Source organism: Protopterus annectens, chromosome 2.part1, assembly GCF_019279795.1.
Source record: "Protopterus annectens isolate FY-2018-M chromosome 2.part1, PAN1.0, whole genome shotgun sequence".
NCBI lineage: Eukaryota > Metazoa > Chordata > Ceratodontiformes > Protopteridae > Protopterus > Protopterus annectens.
In genome coordinates, this window is record NC_056729.1 from 1,027,709,484 (window position 1) to 1,027,729,690 (window position 20,207).

The following is a 20,207-nucleotide window of genomic DNA, read 5'->3' on the forward strand; positions in this document are numbered from 1 at the left end:
AACTGAAAAAAAACAGAGCCACAACTTCCAGCTAGATAGTATTCAATACAACACAAATAAATCAATTTAAATGCTGTATTATTTGAAAAAAGTGCAGATAAAGATTTGCTTAAATTCACTTATTACATCCAGTTGATTTGATTTCATGTAGGTCTTAGCAGGCCAAAGCCCTTTGGGATTAAGTTTGGAAAAAGTGAAGTTGGTTGTAGAATAATGAGATGGGTTGACAGGTAAAAAAAGCAAAGAATTGGAAGTGTATGGAAAGTTTTAGGTGATCTTATAAAAAGAAAGTATCGTTGATTAAATCATTGATTTTTTTGATAGGTATAGTGGGATCTTTTACATCCACCTGAAGTACTACCAACTCAGGGAGATGGGATCTCTGACTTGCTGTTTGTTAAACTTTATTTCCTCCTTAGCTCGTTCTACATCAAAAAATATTTGATCCTCCAGGGAAAAAAATATTCTAAAGACATTTCACGCCTGCCTGTCGATGCTCCTTGATTGCTGAATTAAACTTGTTTCTTTTCTTTCTGGTGTACAGTGAATAATTATTTTCCACTGACTGTCTGTTGTCTCCAATTTTTAATACATTTCTTTTCTGATTTAGTTTTGTCAGGATCAACTCTCTCTGCTGGTATGATTGCATCTTTACTGATAGAGGTCTTGGCTGCTCTGTCATGGATGGGTTTGGAGCACATACTTGGTGTCCTTTCAATTAACAAATCCTGCTGTGGGACACCAGTCTAGTTGCTTAGTTGTGTTGTCTTAAAATTAATAGTCTGTTCTTCCAGTTTTTCTGGTACAGCATAAAATCCCAGGTTTTCTCTGCCCTTTGTTTTTTAACTCTACTATGTTTTTAAATGACTCTTGAAGTCGGATGCTCAGCCAGCCTTTTCTTCATTTTTATCATCTGATTTTTTGCAGTTTTATCAGTTCATCTGAATAGCTAGTTGAAACTTCTATTTTTTCTATATTTTCATTTGAATTGATATATTCCTTCAGTGTTTCATTTATTTTACTTACTTTTACTTTTTTTCTGAAATACTTTAAGCCATCTACTGTACCAAAGCTGAACTTGAACTGCTTTTTGTAGGTTCATATGCGAGTACAAGGCTAACCACCACTGGAACATTTTAAAGTCTTGCCATGTATCCCAAATGTCTGACAAGTTCTGGTTCCCTATGTAGTGTAAGCAGGGGCTTTAGAGATGAAATATTTGGAAGCATGATTCTGGAAGTTGAAACATTTACAGACTGTCTATGTCCATTAGAGACAGATATGCCAAACCAGGGGTGTATTTCTGGTTCCCCATCCAGTTTTCTAAGTTGCACTTGAATTGGATAAGGGAGAAACTCTGCTTCACATTAATGGGGAGCCTGTCCCAGAGAAGGGGCACACTCTGTGATACATGCCTGTCTCTTCAGCAGGTTCTATTTATATCACAGGGAAGGTTTAAGTCTTTAGAAAAGGTGATTCTGTTGCTGTGAAGGAGGTCCATCAGTGTGGGGTCTGAAGATGCGTTGTCTGCCAGGCATAGATCTCCCTTCAGTCTGAGGGAGACAGAATACAGGGATAGGGCTGTGAAGTGGTCAGTATAGAACATGTTATTTATGTCATGTATTCTTTTTGAGGAACCTGTGTGAGGGTTCCAGTTGTTGGATGTGCTGATTTTTGCTGAACAGCTGCAAGATTCTTCCCAGCCAGGGGTTTCTCTTCACATGTTCTGATTGATTTTCTTTCATGTTCTCCAGATTTCTTCTTTACTGGCATCCAGGCAGTGTAATTACTATCCAATGACGACTGAATTTAACCAAAACATAGCAGTTTCCATGGCCCTTCTTTCTCAGTTTGTTTTCACACTGGGAGAGTTGAAATTAAGCTATTGCTCATTGTGCAGCCAGCTTGGAAGTCTGCTGTCAGCTTAGCTGTGAGGGTCTCATTTTCTGATATTAAAGATTGTATTGCTTCTGTGTGTTCATTAACTGCTTCCCTGACTTTTCCATTGATTTACCTGTTCCCTTTAATATAGGTTTCCAGTCTGTTCATTTTTTTCAATTTCTTTCAAAAAACAACAAAAAAAAATCTTTATCTCTCTCCTATCTTGGTCGCCAGGCTACAGATTTACTTCATGTATATTCTATTCTGCTGGCATCTTGTCATTATTATATTTCTACAGAATTCCTGAAGATTTATACTTCTGTCCACATCTGATCTCTATACTCTTGTTGCTTTTTAAACCGTAAAAACTTGGACCTGTTTGAATATTTTCAACCTGTAATTCAGAACTTTGGAAGTTTGTTGTGTTTAGCTTTGAGTTGTACTGAAAGTCCAACATTTGTTTTTTAAATGAGTAAATGTTATTGGTAGTCCAGCCAAGGCAGTGAAGATGCCGCATTTAATCTCAGTACTAAGACTCTGGCCTTTTCTTTTGTTAACTGACACAAACTTGGTGCTTTCCTGGCCGGTAGGCACCAGTTAAAACCCACAAACAAATGACAGAAAGGCTCCACTGAGGAATAGTAGTATCCACAAATTTATTGAAGCAGTTTTCGTTCAAGTACCGTACAGAACGTAATCAGAATAAACAGATTTAAAATACAAAGCTACTTTTATAACAATTCAGACTTGTCATGTGATGTGTTTTGACCTACAATCAACTTAATTGCATTTAACTGTTTGTTAGACATAACCCTATGCATTCTGAATCTTTCTTGCATTTCCCTGTTCCTAAAGAATCATGTAAATAAGTTCACTAGTTTAAAAATGTGCTAGTTTAAACTGTGTGCACACATTTACACAAGAATAGTGACAACATGTAAAGCAACATACATTCCTTGTTAAAATGTTCCTTAAAAACTAAAATTTGATCTGTTTATCTTAGCAAGCTTTTAAGTTTTAGTAAACGGGTGATAGAACAAGCTTCATTCAAGCCTGGGTATGTAAAGGCATTCAATCTGATTTGCCGTATCAGCTCTAATTTCTCCAGCAACAAAGAAAAAGGACCCCCGCTGTTACCAGGTTCAGCTTGATCAATACCTTTAAATTTAAAACTGTGGTAAAACCCACTAGATTGAAGACTTGTTTCTTTAACTTGACAGCTCCCCCTTACCATTGGATTTCACTTGTGGGTCTTATGGTTACTGTCATAATAACCACCATCCAACTTTTAGCTGCAGCTTCTTACTGGCACCTCAGCTGTTGAGGTCTTGAACAGAGTCTGCATTCCCAGTTACTGATCATTACTGATATAAAGGAGAAGCTCTTCTAGGAGTGTTAGTTGAAGTTATCTTGTGGAGAAGTGCTGTCTAGGAATTCCTCAGAATATCCTCATTACACCTTTGGGTTTCTTAGGTATGTGGAGCTGCTGCTGTGTTGTCTGTGATTTAAGTCACCAGCAGCTGACAGCCGTTCAAGAGACCAGGATATCTCTAGCATGTCCAGAACATATGGTCTCATGTCTGATGACAACTGTCAGGTTGACCCTCTGTTTAACTCAGTTTGCTCTGGTAGCAACTTGGCATTTAAGGACAAACTGTGACAATCTGTGAGTAGCACAGACGTGCAGAAAACAGTTTGGTTCTTTTTTTATTTAAACAAGGAACATCTTTATTACATCATCACTTATGGCATAGGCAGTCATGCATTTATATAATTGAAAACAAACCATATTGACATAATCCCAGCTGCAAGCATTTTACATCACAAACCATATTGACATAATCCTAGTAGTAAACATTATACATCACTTATCGTCTTGAGTCATTGTCAAACATTGCATAGCTCATTTAAGTCCTGCCTTCTTTTAAACCACATTCTTCCCCTGTATGTATTGTTCCCACAATTCACAATTTTTCCTATGTAATTTTCCCCTGCCCTTTTCTAAAAATCCCAATTCCAGTTTTATCTCTGTTACTGTAGTCACTACTACTAGTATAGTTGGTATAGACTTTGATTTACATTTTATATTAAATGCTTTTTTGACAGCCACCATAATTAAACATAGCAAGGCCTTACTTATGTCTAGGCAATTCCAGTTCTGTATCGTAACTCAGAAGAATCATTCCCTAGTCACACCAATTTGCTTACCCAGTATCTCTGACAGAGGTAGTCAGCAAGCATCCTTAAAGTCTGCCAACTCACTACACTCCCAGAAAATATGTTCCCAATTGCATCTTTCTTCCCCGTGATGCCTTTGACATTTGCTGTCTACGTGAGGAAAAATTCTCTGGAGTCTACTTGGGGTGTAAAAATATCTATGCAAACATTTCCAAGAAAAATCCAAAATATTCTAGATTTTGTTGCATATTTGGGAGACATAGCATATATCCCCCCTTTGTTTCTTTGTGAATTGCTTATCCAGTCTCTCCTCCCGATACTTTCCAACCTCCTCTGATTGATTTTTATAGTTATCATGCAATATTTTATATGCTCTACTAAATATTCCTTTTTAATGGCAGCTTCTGTTCTAGATTCTACTAAAACTGTCCCAGTGCTGGTCTTTTGCTTAGGACCCTCTCCCCCACTTCATTCTCTTGGCATATACTCTGATATCAATCCTTGGTAGGGAAGGCAATCTTTAACCTGCAGTCCAAATAAATTCTTGTCGTCATCCCAGTCTGTTACCTTTCCCTGTTTAGTTATTTGCTCCCAATATCTTGGTTCATTTCCCAGTTTTCTCCAGTAAATTCCAGCCTCCTGTTCCCTATTGTCTGAATCCCTAGTTGCAGTCATCCCTATCGGCAGTATCTCCTTTCTGTATTCCTGTGTTGGCTTAGTTCTTAGAATACTTTTGGCTACTTTAAGAATGTAATATTCTGTTTGATTATTCTTATTCCCTTTAAAGATCTGCACCCAAAATCCCAGTCTCTCCTTGTCTCTTGATCTTTCCACCCTGTTTCATGATCATCCCTTTGACTTGGAATTATAGGTTTCTGCTTTTGCTATGTATAGGAGCCTTAACTGTGTAATTCTGAAATATCCCTTCAAATTGGGTAATCCCAATCCACCTTGTTCTATTGGAAGAATCGTCTTAGCCCCACTTGACTGTTGCTGTCTTTCCCTCTCAGATGAAATCCTGTAGTTCTTTCTTAATTGCTATCCGCAACTTCTCCTCTGGTTAATAAAAATATTTGTGACTGTTTATAAGACCAGAGGGACTAAAAACATGTTAATTGCTTTTATCTTACTATCCATATAACAGAGTTTCCAGTTTCTCAGTTTTTGTATTACCCTTTTGCTTAGTTTATTTCCACATATCCTTAGCTGCTACACCAGAATGATTTTTAACCCATACTTCTAATTACTTTATTTTATCATGTCCCCTTAAATATGGATTATGCTCAAACAATTTGTCTATGGGTACATATGTTACCTCTATTGCCTTTGTTTTAGCTTGATTACTTTTGTATTCCGAAAAGATTTGAAACTGTCTCAAAATGTTCCACAACACTGTAATATCCTTTTCTGGTTTTGTCAGGTATAAAGTAATATAGGCAAATAGAGCCAGCTTTTCTTGACTACCATACCAATTATATACTTGAATTTCTGAGTTGCTTATTTTCTTTGCCAGTAATTCTAAATGCAATGCAAATAACAAAGGGAAAGAGGATACCCCTGCATGGTTACTCTGCTTAAGTAGAAATTATCACCCACCCACTTTAATTTTCACCTCCAATCCTTCATATATTCTCCTAACCAACCTTATAATTTTATTAGGGGATGCAAATGCTTCCATTGCCCTGCTCATAAATTCTGCATGAAGACCCACCAACAAAAGTGGTATTTTCTTGCATTCTGCTTCCCTCTGGATCATTGGCGTTTTGTTAATTTACTCAATTGTTTGCCTTCCTTCCACAAAACCACATTGATCCTTATCAGTTTTGGCATCACTTTTGTCATTCTTTTAGCCGTTATAGACATAAACACTTTATAACCATTGTTTAGTATTGAAATGGGCCTATATGAAGCTGGATCTGATGGATCTTTATCCTCTTTAGGTATTACAGCTATCACTGCTTTCTTCCAGGATGTTGGTATTCCTCCTCCTCTTAAAATACTGTAAACAAAGCCTTCAATATCTTTATCAATTTTATTCCTTCCTAGCTTCCAAACTTCCACAGGAATACCATCTATACCTGGGGACTTTCCTCTAGATTGGTTATACATCAGCATTTTTATATCTTTGCCTCCTATCTATTAGTTAATTGAGCCTTATCCTACCTACCTCTCACCTTGGTGTATTTATTTCATCCATAAACATTTTCATTGTCATCTTTTCTTGATTTCCATATTTCTATACTTTATAAGAGTTTCATAGAATTTCCAAAATATTTCTAATACCTTTACAGGATCTTTTGTTATCTTCCTTGTTTTAGGCTCCCAAAGCTTAGTGACAGCCCTTTCTACATTGTTCCCAGAGTCGTTGCGCTAAATGTTTTTGTGTAATAGAGTTATCAAAAAACAATTGCTTAACAACAGTCTTTTTAAACTCATGTATATTGTTGAGGTAATCCCTTATTTTCTGTTTAGCATTCAGCAGTTGCTCACCTTCTTGTTCTGTGAAATTCCCCGTATTCTGCAATACTTTAACATTTGTCAGTCCCTCTAAATAATTCTTGTTACTTCTTAACCACATCTCCCTTTCTTTTATTTCCACCCTATTTTTAAAATCCACTTTAATTTTACCCCATCCCCTAGCTATATTTTCAGAGGAAATTTCTATCTTCTGTAATAAATAGCTCCTGAATAATTTTCACCACCCATTCCTTATATTCCTCTGTTTTCATCAGGTAAGTGTGGAAGCACCAGTGTATCATTTTTATTTCATTACCTTGTATTTTTATTTTGGTTATTATTTGCTAATGATCTGAAATAGTTATTGGGTGGGTGTAAAGACCTTCAATTAAATGCACATGTTCCTATGAAATGTAAATTATGTCTAGCCTAACCCAGTTTTTGTATCTTGGGGAATAAGGCGTAAATTCACTCTGAACTTTTAGTACTGAATTCACATCTTCCATGCCAAATATTTTCATAACTGTCTTGAAAAGTCTACCCTTCTTTATTATACTTTCCCTTCTGGGCAACCCAGACACATTTTCACTGTTGGAAATCAAATTCCAGTCCCCAACTATAAGTAATATTCCTTGCTGAAAGCTGATAATGTCTCACATAATTTTCTTGAGCTCCATTATAGCAGTTTTAGGTGGAATATAAATTTTGCAAGGGAAACATCCTCCCTTGCCAGTAGCCCCTTAGTACTACAAATCTATCATTACTGTCTTTTTTGTACTCTTCTGTCACTATTGGAGCTCCTCTTGCAATTAATGTAAGTACCCCTATTTTCCTTTGTACCAGGTATTCTGCTGAGTAACCATCCTGAAAACCTTTCTTAATCAAGTTCACATGTTCATTTTTTTTCCAAGTGTGCCTCCTGTAGCATAGGCATTTATACTCTACATTTTTAATACAGTTCACTACTCTTTTTCTTTTCCATATTTATCTGTGAGACAGTTGACATTTAAAGACATTGCAGAAATCGTTTATCAAAAAGTTATTATGCCAACCTTTTATGTATAACAGCTTTTTTGTTAAATGTCTAGTTCTAGCTTTTGTGTTACATGCATACACTGTTTGGCAGGTTGAACTTTTATACAGTTGTTTCTTGCCATATACATTTAAGCCTATGTCACATCTTACAAAACTTATTGTGTTACTGAAAGCCCTCAAACAAACAAAATACACCCCAATAACCTAATAATATTAACACACAAAACTATGTACATCTTCAAATATTGAAGGTTTACCATCCTAATAGAAACAAATGTCCCAAACTGACAGCCACACTTAGACTTGAGTAACCTAAAGAAAGGCTATCCGTGCTAAGATGCATGGTGCAGCATGTGTTTCTGCTAAGTGCTGTCTGGTTTTGTCTTATCTTTATGGCTCTCATAGCTGTGGAAACACCTGAATGCTTTCAGAGAACATCATCTTCTAGCCAATTTCTTTTTTTTTTTCCTAGCCAATTTCTCTTTATCATATTGTCTCCATGGAGACATGAGGAAAAGGATGCAGAATTGCTACTAAGCTTACATATATTTGCAAGGAAAAAGCCTTATGATAGTCAATATTCTTTTTCATTTAGTTACTTTCTCTTAAAACTTTTTTACTTGATCAAGCTAAGGGCCTTAATCCAGTCATTCTCTCATGCAGGAGTGAGAAAAAAACACAATTTTTCATTTGTTACACTCTTTTAACCAGACTTTTTTTTACATTGCACTGCCTACATTTCATAAAACTGAACAAGGAGTAAGAGAGAAGATGAGAGGAGGAAAAAACAGGAGCACTTGTTTGCAATAGTATCCCCAATTACACTTCAAAACAACTGAGAAAATGTTACTTTATAGCATGCAAATAAAATCATACACTATAAAAATTATACTATTGAGAAAAAATTTGTTTTACTTAGTTAACATTTTCCATCTTGTCCTGTTCACTTCCCCTAAGTATTTTTCCAAACATTAATGACATGAAGCTGGGGGGGGGTCTATATCAGTTTGTTGAATGGCTATTCACCAAATACCCATTCTTCAAACACTTACCGAAGCTGCTGTTCATTGAACAATGAATTTTCACTAGGGCAAACGTGCAGTTGTCCAACCGAGCAACTACAACCCCCCCCCCAAAAAAAAACATAAAATTTAAAACATGCCAATAGCCTCCTAAAGTGGGCTATGTCTCCACACTCCCCAATGTGGGGGGTGCATATACCAACTCTGAGATCACACTGCAGTGGGGAAAAGGGCAAATTCCATAGTGTGGCTAACCGCTTGTTTTCCCTAGTGAAAATTTGCCGTTTAATGAAGAGTGGCTTTACTAAATACATGTTTGAATGTGTGTTCTCTGAATAGCCATTCGACAAACTGATACAGACCCGAAGTAAGGAATATAAGTCCCTAGAAGTCCAAAAAACTCCCAATATTTCCAGATTTTCTTCTGTCATATTTCACAAATATAACTGTTGCTTTGTAATCCCACGTTTTTCAGTTTCCAAGTTACTGCTTTTTATTCTTGTTCATGTCCTTCTCCCAGATCCTGTCTCTACTTCATTTCCAACATACTCTTGTTTCTTCTAGTCAACTTTTGTGCTCACTTCCTTCTCTCCAGCATTTTCCGTTGAAACATTGAAAAAGGTGGCACAGTCTTTCTGTGGTCTTTATTACTGGAAGAATAAGAAACAGAATCTCCTTCTGTTTTCATATTTTGTTGGACAAACTTTTGTAATTCTTCCTTGGCATGTGCTTCATCAAAAAATGTTTTTTTCCCTCCAGGGAAGGATGTTTTGAAGATAGCTGGGTACAGCACTTTCACGCCTGCTTCTTGACATTCCCTGAATAGTGGAATACATTTACTCTTATTCTTCCTGGTTTATATTAAATAATCATTCTCCACAAACACTCTGCTGTCTCCCACTTTTAATACTTTGACCTTCTGCCACAGGTTTGTCAGAATCAACTGTTTCTGCTGGTAGGATAGCATATTTATTATTAAAAGTTTAAGGTGCTTCTCATAGACACGTTTGGTGCATACTCATGATATGCCCTTTTCAATTAACAACTCCTGCTGTGCACTACCACAGTCCAGTTGCTTATGTGTGCTTTCATAAAATTAATACAGTCTGTTCCTTCCAGCTTTTATAGTAAAGCTGAAAATCACAGGTTTTCCCTATGTGCTCTGTCCTCTAAATGTCGCTTTTTTTAAACATCTCTTCTTGAGCAGTCTCATATTCAGTCAGCCTGTTCTTCAGTTTGACCTCTGATTTTTGCAGTTTTTATCACCTCATCTGAATATCTGTTTAAAGTTTCTTCCATTTTTTCTCCAGCCTTTTGTTGTTTGAGTTGATATACTTTCAACAGTGTTTGTGTGCAATTGTCATAGGTTTTCCTCCAGGGTACTGGAAGTCATATTTGGAGCTTGCACTGCTTTTTGCTGAACAGATGCAGTACTTTTGCCAGTTAATGTTTCTTCCTCACCTTTTGTAGCTGATTTTCCTTCTGGGCCTCTGTTTTTTCCTGGCATCCAGGCAGTGTACTTATTAGCAAATTACTGAAATTCGTTCAGAAACACAAAAGTCTGTTGGCCTTCTTTGCTGAGTTTCTGTTTTCACAGTGGGAGAGCTAGAATTAAGCTGTTACTCAATGTGCAGCCATCTTGGAAGTCCTTGAAAATAGTTCTGAACAGGCAAAACCATTCCTGGCAGTCATGCTTCTAGATATTTATGTCATTTCTAACATGACAATTGAAGTTTGCAGATTCTGTTGTATGGTGCTGTATGTAGTACAAACTCTGTTTGTTGCAAATGCAAACTGTAGTGATTTTTGGCATAAACCAGAGTTGTACTGCTTGCAGGTGGGTGCTTGTGAGTATTCTTATGCCTGCCCACAGCCTTTACTCATGAGCTGCTCCTGAGCAGAAGAGGGATCATCCCCATTCAGGAAGTCTAGTTCTAGTTCCAGAACCAACACTGTGAGTAGAAGTAAGAGCAACCAGGTTATCCAGTTAGATGTATGGAATCTGTTTGTGCAGCCCTATAATATGACATCAGGCCGAAGCAGCAGTCTTAATCCACAGGACTGTTTTTTATTACAAAATAATAGTAATGTTGTTGTTGTCTTTCGGCTTTTCCTGGTTAGGGGTCGCCACAGCGGAACTCCGGTCCGCTAATGATTGGCAGTAGATTTTGACAAACGCCGAGGTTCCAGCTTGACGTTCAACCTTCAACGAAGGCACGTCCATTTATGCATTTCTTTCGAACGCCCACCCAACCGCGGGGAGGACATGCAGACTCCACACAGAAGGCACTCCCCGCACTCCAGCCGAGAATTGAACGGGAGAACCTCTTGCTGTGAGGCAACAATGCTACTGCTGCACCACCTTTTGCCAAAAATTCATAGTCTAAAAACTTGTATAGAGGCAATTTGTTTAGATAAGCTGTGGGTCTGTATGGCAATCTTTTATTGGTTTGTGATTGACTGTCCAGTAGCTGGTAAGAGAAATTTTTATTTGAATTTATATTTTATATGTTTCACACCATGTTTCACAGTAGAAAGGAAGGGAGAGCTTTTAGACAAGGAGATTTACTTTGATTTATATTTTGTTGTTCTAGCTTTAATTTTCACTGGTAGCTGTTAGAAAGTGGTTTTGACAGTCAAACTCTAGCCATTTCAAGAGGGCCTAGTGAGCTATAAATTCACACAGACTGCAGATAGAACAATCCATAGCTTATCGAAACAATCTTGTCTTGGTTTGTAATTTTATTGATCTTTGCTGCTAAAAACAGGTGTGACTGTGAGGGATAATAAGCGGATTAGTTGTGTATTGTTTGTGCGACACTTCTCAGCACATAATTCAAAGAACTTACATAAACTTCTAAGTGATTTTGAGTATTCTTTTTCCTTTAGAAGTGCATTTATTTATTTGCAGTTGAATATGGAGTCCTTAAATGAGTATGCCATTAATGATTTGCTAAAGCACAAATATCTTTTACAGTGTAATAAATGCTATATATATTTAAAGATAACACCTGATAACACCAGTGATCTGTGTTCCTCATGTCAAAAAAAAGTTAATGATTTGCTCGCCATTATTAGTACTAAATCTAGACTTATTGATGATTGCACTTGTGCAATTGGCACAGCTTGGAGAACTGTCATTACATGTATTAATGACTAGACTGATGAGATAAATGATAGGCAAAGCGCAAAAGGAGCCAAGTTAGGAAAGGAAGTGTCTGTTGTCTGTAAAGATCACTCAAACCCTATTGAACAAGATAATACCACTGCCAACTTTGTAATTCTGGATACAAGTATTAAGCACTCTGAGGATTCAGGGTGTAAAGAAAGAAATAAAGGCCGGCCAAGTTCACAAAAAGTAATAGAAGAAAAAGAAACTGATAAATGTCTGTAAAGCAAAGTGAATAGAAACTAAAAAGGACACAGCTTTGTTATGTAACGCACTGATTATATGGAATGATAACATTTTTGCTATGAGGAAACCTTCAGTGTACAGAAAAAGGCATCTTTTTTTTCCAAAAGAGAAGGTAGAAAAAAGGGGCAGGTGAAAAGGAACAAATCAAAACTGAACGTGGAAGGATTAAAGAACATTTCTATAAGAACACACAACAAAAGTACAATGCCCCCTTTGAGTATGTACCTAACCAGGCATATCCAACAATTGGAATGTCCACAGAGGTTCCTCACTAAAAGAATACAGGGCGTAAGTAATGTGTCCTGTGCAGACTGCCTCAAGGCCCTATCCCTGTATTCTGTCTCCTACAGGCTTTTGAGGGGATATCTATTCCTGACATACAGGGTATTGTCAGACCCCACTCTGATGGACCTCCTGCATATCCACAAAACAAATAGCACCAGAATTACCCGTTCTAAAGACTTAAACCTTGCCTGTGATATAAATAGGACTTGCTGGAGAGACAGGTATGTATCCCAGAGACTACTCTGTGAAGCAGAGTTCCTCCCTAACCCAATTCAAGTGCAACTTGGACAGTTGGATGGGAAACTGGAAATTCATCCCTGGTTTGGCACCTATGTCTCTAATGGACACAGGCAACCTTTAAATGGTTCATCTTCCAGCCCCATCCTTACAATTATCAAGGGTATCAGAACTTATCAGAGATTTGGGATGCATGGCTAGGCATAAAAAGGCCGTTGTGGTCGTTAGCCTAGTAAACACCTACGAACCTATAAAAAAAAGAGACAAATGTTGACAACATGGCTTAAGCTGTGGGTGCACAAAGCCAGCTGGATGAGAATTTGTATGTTTGCAAATGTAGTAAGGAATGAAATAGTGGGATTAATAAGACTAATGGCGGTGAAGATCATTCCTTTGTAGCAATTGATAGAGCAGGTATCACGAAGATTGTTCAGATCTGGTCAGAAAAAATATTCTTGTAATTGAAGAGTCAATTATTAGAGAAACTGATAGTTACTTTTGCAGAGAATATAATAAACATCAAATAGTATTATGCTTGACAGGAACTAAAGTAGAGGATGTGAGGCAGACCTTAGAATGTCTTAATGTAAGGAAGTACAGATCTGTTTTTGTCGGTACAAACGATCTCATCCACAAGGAGACTGAGTGTTAGTAGAGAACTTAAAGCCCTCTTACATAGCATAGCTTGTACAAGTGTTAGCAAGTATTTTTTACAAATCACATATAGAAAGGAGAGTCACATCACTGTGATTGAAAAGATTTTTTGGTAAATACCTACATGAGAAAAAAGTCCCGTTTTTTAAAACGTAGAAATGTGTAGAGCAACCGAGACTAATTTTAGACACAAATGTGTTCAGACAGGATGGCATGCACTTGTAAGATCAGACAAGAGAATTTTTGCAGCAGATATTTTGCAATATTTGACAAACAAAAGGCAGGAATTTTTCCATGTCGTAAATCTAATAGTTCACAAACAGCAACATTTGATGCATCTCTTATGGTTATTAATGCTAGGGGCATTAATACATTTTTTATTGGAAAATTTGCTACGTTCCCACAAGATTGATGTTATTCTTTGTGAAATATGGTTAAAGAATCATGACTGGAAACCAGATGTTCATCGTGCATACAGCTGCAGTAATCACAGATGGGTTCTCTGCCGTCAGGCGGGTCCTCGGTCGGCCGAATTCCAAAGTCTAGGTCCGGCGTCAGTTGTTGTCGCTTTCTCTCCTGACGTCAGTGAGGCCGGAGTATAAAAGACACAGCCGACGCCATGTTCTTCAGTCTTTTTTGCCGTGCGGTGCCCGAAGCAGAAGCAGTTCGCAAGTGCCGGTCGGCCAGCTCCTGAATTACGAAAAAATTGGAAACCGAAGTCTTCATTAAAGCTAAGTACCCCGTTGGGGAAACTTTTCTTGCCTCAGACCGATGTCAGAAAAAGTTAATAATTGTATTTCTTGTGGGAAGCAAATACCGCATAAGGATTTCCATTCCCTCTGCATACCTTGTTTAGGCCCAGACCACGACGTCTCGGGCTGTCGCTTTTGCGCTACTTTCAATAAACGCACTATTAAGTGTCGGGCGGAGTTCACCCAACACTATTTTGGTAAAGCCTTTGATTATAAAATGTCGTCGGAAACTCCGACTACCGTTTTGTCCAAAAAACACAAGGACAGACAAGCGAGGGCCGCAGTCCCCACCGACACCACGCCAAAACAGGCTACACATGGTCCGGTTCTCAGCGAGACGCCTTTGCAGTTCCTGACTAGCGACGACACTCCTTTGGCGGTGTCCTCTGTACCCGAGACCGCAGGTACCTCGGCCCTTTCCCAGACTACAACAACCGAAGCCATTGCTAATGTTGAGCCTCCTAATGTGGATAGGTCCACTTCCACCCATGGTGTCTTTAGACCCTCATCTTCTTCTATTAAGGCCTTTACTAAATCCAAAGCAGCCAGGCATCCCAAGAGGCCTGTTGTACAGGGCCGATCTCCAGGCCCCATGCCTAAAAAACAGATGCTTAAAATGGCTGAGGATTTAATTACTCTTATCAGGGGTTCTCAACCCCCTCCAGACAAGAGACCCAGAATGGAGGAAGATTCTCCCTCTTCTGATCAGGGCTCCATTTTTATCTGAACATTCTGATGTAGAGGAACACTCTTACTCCCCTTTTGAGGATTCGGATGCAGAGCAGTCCATTCCTTCTGTATCTCCTCCTGAGGATTTTTCCTTTGGGGAAACCTTGCACACTTTAAGGGAACACTTCCATTGGGAAGGCCAAGACTTTTCCGATTCCAAGAAAAGACTTAGGGAATTTCTTTTGTTACCTCAACACAGACCTCTGGCGATACCTCCTGTTTTGGACATAATTGATGATGTTTATTCGGAGGCTTGCCTTAACCGGATTCCCTGCCTCCTGCACCAGTCAAACCTGATAGGTACTACAGAGTTCCTAACTCTCACCAATTTCTACAAAAGCCATAATGCTGACCCTGAAACCATTTCTCAAGGCCCCAAGGGATTGAAGGCCTCTACTGCCAAGAATCCACTTCCTGCCGAAAGAGAGTCAAGATCTTTAGAAAGGTGGGGAAAAAAGGTATATATCTCGGCCACCCTAGCCATGAGGGCCTTAAATTGTCAGTTTCATATGCTTAAATATCAACAGTTCCTGTTATCACAATTACGGAATAAAATGTCTCAACCTGAGCAACCAGATTTGAAGGAGTTGCAGGATATGATGCATAGTGCAGAGCAAGTGGGTAAACACACTTTACAATGTGGCTATGATGCCCTGGAGGCCTCAAGTAGAGCGGCTGCTACAGGATCAGTCATTCGCAGACATGCCTGGCTTAGGGAACAAAATTTGCCTGATCATGTGAAAGCTAAACTTTTAGATGCTCCTTTACAAAAGGATGTGCTGTTTGGTACTAATGCTGAGGAGATATTATGGAAAATGGAAGAAAAAGCCAAATCTATGCAAACGGTCAAAGCTTTTTTACAGGTCCAACCACCACGTTTTAGCAGAAATTGGCCTTCAAAAAACTGGTCCTTTCCAGCCACTGACAAGCCCCAAAGAGGTAGATACAGACGCACAACGGGCAGAGGGCAATCACAAGGATCATATAGAGGCCGACAATGGCAAACTCCAGCACCAAGAGGTGGCGAAGACAGTGCACAACAATACAGGAAACAAACCCAATGACTCCCTCATTTCCATGCCAAGCAGGTCTCAGCTGGCAGCACCTTTGGGAGGAAAGCTAGCATTATTTGTAAGAAATTGGCATATTGTCACAACAGACAAATGGATCCTGGACATTATAAACAGAGGCTACAAATTTCAATTCCACACTCTTCCTAAAATGAGAGGCATGCCAAACCTGCCACACAATCAAAGGGCAGAGGCACAACTACAAATTTCAAAGCTCATAAGCATGAGAGCTATTCAAGAGGTACCTACTCACGAACAAGGTCAAGGTTTTTATTCAAGACTTTTCTGGTACCAAGGAAAGGAACCGACTGGAGACCCATTTTGGACTTATCCATCCTAAACACATTTTTACTCGTACCAAAATTCAAGATGCTCACATTACAGCAGCTTCTTCCCATGCTGGGCAAGGAGTTTTGGCTGGTAACATTGGACCTCAAGGAGGCATACCTGCATGTCCCAATCAGACAAAGCTGCAGAAGATACCTCAGATTTCTTGCAGGTTCAATCCACTATCAATTCTCTGCATTGCCCTTTGGCTCATCTACTGCCCCCACGGTATTCACAAAGTGCCTGGCATCAGTGATTGCCTACTGCAGACTTCAAGGGATACAAATTTACCCTTATTTGGACGACTGCCTGATCCAAGCGGACAGCAAGCACATACTTCTGGAACATCTGGCTTATGTAACACGGTTACTGCATTCTCTGGGATACACAATCAACAAAGAGAAATCCAGGCTAACACCATCTCAGAAAATACCTTTCCTGGGTGCCAACTTGGACACAAACACCCAGATGGCCTATCTTACGCCAGAAAAACAGGGGCAACTAACTCAGTACTTCAAAATACTAGCAAATTGTACCAGGCTTACTGCAAGGAAAATCCTGCAGGCTCTGGGCTTCATGGCATCTTGCATTCTTCTAATCCCATGTGCAAAGCTGCATATGAGGAAACTTCAATGGTACCTAAAAAACCTATGGTCTCAACACAGTCACAGTTTGGAAACAATAATACCAATAATTCCATGTTTGCAAAAGGAATTTCTATGGTGGGCCCAAGCATGTCAAGCAAACACAGGTCTCCCATTCTGCAAGCCTCCAGCAAATCAAGTCATCACAACAGACGCCTCAGATTATGCCTGGGGGGCGCACATGACGGACAGGTGCATTCAGGGCAAATGGTCCCAAAAGGAAAAGCACCTTCACATCAATCAAAAAGAAATGCTAGCAGTAATAAATGCAATTACAGCTTTCAAGGACTTCCTGCATCCAGGACAATTACTGATAAGAACAGACAACACCACAGTAATGTGGTACATAAACAAACAAGGAGGAACACATTCATACCCCTTGTGCAGACTAGCCATGACTCTTTGGAACTTGGCTCTAGAATGGCAAATCGAACTTCAAGCACAGTACTTGCCAGGACTGGAAAACACGCTGGCAGACAATCTAAGCAGAAATATGACCGATCCACACGAATGGAAGTTGCATCCTCGGGTGTTTACAGAGATAATCCAAGCATGGGGGAGGCCAGACATGGATCTTTTTGCCTCCCACAGGAATCATCAATTGGAAAAGTTTTGTTCGAGGACCTTTCATCCAAAGGCCTGGAGAGTGGACGCCCTTTCATTCAGTTGGACAGCATGGACAGTTTATGCATTCCCACCTCTGCCTCTTCTGCCCAAGGTGCTTTTGAAAGCAAGAGCAGACAGACCGAAGATGATACTGATTGCTCCAGATTGGCCAAGGCAACACTGGTACCCGCTCCTGAGGAGCCTAACACATACTCCTCCCTGGTCCCTGCCTCTAATGCCTCTTCTGCTGACTCAGCACAGCTACAAAACTCTTCACAGTCAGCTGAAAACACTCAATCTCGCTGCATGGAAAATTCATTAACACCACAACAGACCCTACTCACCAAGGAGGTGCAGGATGTCATTTTGAAGGTCAGAAGGCCATCTACTAGAAAAGCTTACTCCGCAAAATGGAAGCAGTTTTGCTCTTGGAATGAGAAAAAAGGCCAGGACCCTAGAAAACTGAACTTGCCTGAGGTATTTCAGTATCTAGCTGAGCTGCTGAACAGTGGACTTTCATTTTCTTCCATAAAAATCCATGCCTCAGCCATTTCTGCAGAATTCAACACGGATCCTCCTTTATTTTCTCACCCACTCTTACGACAGTTCCTCAGAGGGGCTAAGAATATAAGACCACCAAGGAAACAACCAATACCAGCCTGGGATCTTAATTACATACTAGAAAAATTAACATTGCCTCCTTTTGAACCAGCTGCCTCAACAGATTTGCAATATTTGTCCTGGAAAACAGCCTTCCTTCTGGCTATCACTTCAGCTCGTAGGGTTTCGGAACTACAGGCCCTCATGGCGGTGCAGCCCTTTTCATCTTCCATCAGGACAGGGTTTCCCTTTGTACCATCCCGTCATTTATGCTTAAAGTGGTATCCAGGGTAGCTTTAAATCAAGCCATACACCTACCTACCTTTTACCCCAATCCCCAAAACAGAGGGGAAAGGCTGCTACACTCTTTAGACATCCATAGGCAGCTACGTTATTATTTGGACAGAACAAAGTCCTTCAGGAAATCAGAACAACTCTTTGTGTCCTTTGCTGTAGGGGCTCAAGGGAAGCCAGTTACCAAGCAGACTATTTCAAAGTGGATAGGCCACTGCATACGGTTTTGTTATTCCTACCATGGGAAATCTGTTCCTACAGGTATCAGATCACACTCCACCAGGGCCACAGCTACCTCTACAGCCTTCCTCAGAGGAGTTCCTACCAAAGATATTTTGGAGGCAGCCACTTGGAGTTCTGTACATACCTTCACAAAACACTACCACCTGCCTTTATATTCCAAAACTAGAGCAGGCTTTGCCACTGCTGTGTTGCAGGGCATTCTGGCTCAACCCAGTTCCTCCTAGTACCTACCACCCTGTGCGTAGCTTTGGGACTCTACCCATCTGTGATTACTGCAGCTGTATGCACGATGAACATAGTACAGTTTTGTACCTACCATAAATGTAGATGTTCGAGTGCTAATACAGCTGCAGTACAGGTTTCCCTCCCTCCTTCCCCACTTGGTAAAGGCATGGGGCCTAACACCCTCTTCATACAACCTGACTGGGTTATCCTTCTATGGTTTATTTGCTTGCAACTACTGATTTTGGATTATATTGCATTGCATGTATATATATATATATATATATATATATATATATATATATATATAAGCATAATTATGTATTGCCTTCCTTATGGGGGCACCTGACATCTGGGGCAAGAAAGACTGAAGAACATGGCGTCGGCTGTGTCTTATATACTCCGGCCTCACTGACGTCAGTAGAGAAAGCGACAACAACCGACGCCGGACCTAGACTTTGGAATTCGGCCGACCGAGGACCCGCCTGACGGCAGAGAACCCATCTGTGATTACTGCAGCTGTATTAGCACTCGAACATCTACATTTACGGTAGGTACAAAACTGTACTTTCTGTCAGGCTATAAATGTTTTTACTGTAACAGATTGTAACAAAAAAATCAGGTGGAGGTGTACAATGTACGCAGGTGGAGGTGTAGAATGTATGTATGTATGTATGTATGTATGTATGTATGTGTACTGCTTAAAGGTCTGTGAATCTGTAGATCTTGTTTAGAATCTTGTCTGTTATAATCTGCATACTTTGTGAAACTTATCAAGTCAGCTGGGGTCTTCATGCACTTGAGTTGCTCTTGAAAAGTGATGTCCTGTTTAATTGAGCCTTCTTGATTAACAGATAAATACTGTCAGTTTGTACACCAGCTGTATTTGTTTTTGATGAGTATTGTTTCAGCTTTGTGTTGGTGTGCTAAATTCATTTCTAAATACAAGGAAATTTTATTGCATAAATGAAGACTAATGTAACACTTTAGCAGAAAGGCAAAGTGAACAATGCTGAAAGCTTGGGGGTGGGGATTGAAGCAAGGGCATTTTGCCAGTTTTGGATTGTGATGAATACATGTGAGAAGCTAAGAGATACCCAGTGCTGTGTTTTAATCTCTTCTTATAGAGAAGTAATGTAACTGTATAAAAGCCCTGTTCTCTTTCCATGTCCACAAATACAGTTGTGATTTTTATAATAGTTAACAACTGGACCTGAAGCTCATTGTCAACGGCTTTCTGTGCTCACATTCTTTTGCCTTCAGACTGTTGTGGTTAAAACATAGATATTGTGTTACTCTGTCCTTCTTGTGACTAATTCAGCCAGTGTGGTTGTTTTGCAGATGCCTCACAGAAGGAACCAGAAATTGTGCTAGAAGAATATCTTGAAAAAGCCAAAGATGGAGACTCTAAGGCCCAGACGGAGGTAAAAAGTGCAGTTAGTACTGCTTTTTAGATATGCTTCATATTTTTAGCAGCACGTTTTTTCCTTCCCTTGTCACTTGTTGGCTGGTGACATAAAACATACATTGTAGCAGTCCATTTTTAAGTCCTTGAA

At 39.5% G+C, this 20,207-nt stretch overlaps 1 protein-coding gene across 3 annotated transcripts in view; it reads left to right on the forward strand.

The window, feature by feature from the left end:
- Positions 1 to 20,207, forward strand: part of WFS1 (wolframin ER transmembrane glycoprotein) — a 1,039,913-nt gene that overhangs the window by 232,954 nt on the left and 786,752 nt on the right. For all 3 annotated transcript variants that reach the window (XM_044062607.1, XM_044062609.1, XM_044062608.1), the window contains exon 3: positions 19,993 to 20,075. In XM_044062607.1, coding sequence (XP_043918542.1) covers positions 19,993 to 20,075 — 83 coding nt within the window. The remainder of the gene's footprint in view (positions 1 to 19,992; positions 20,076 to 20,207) is intronic.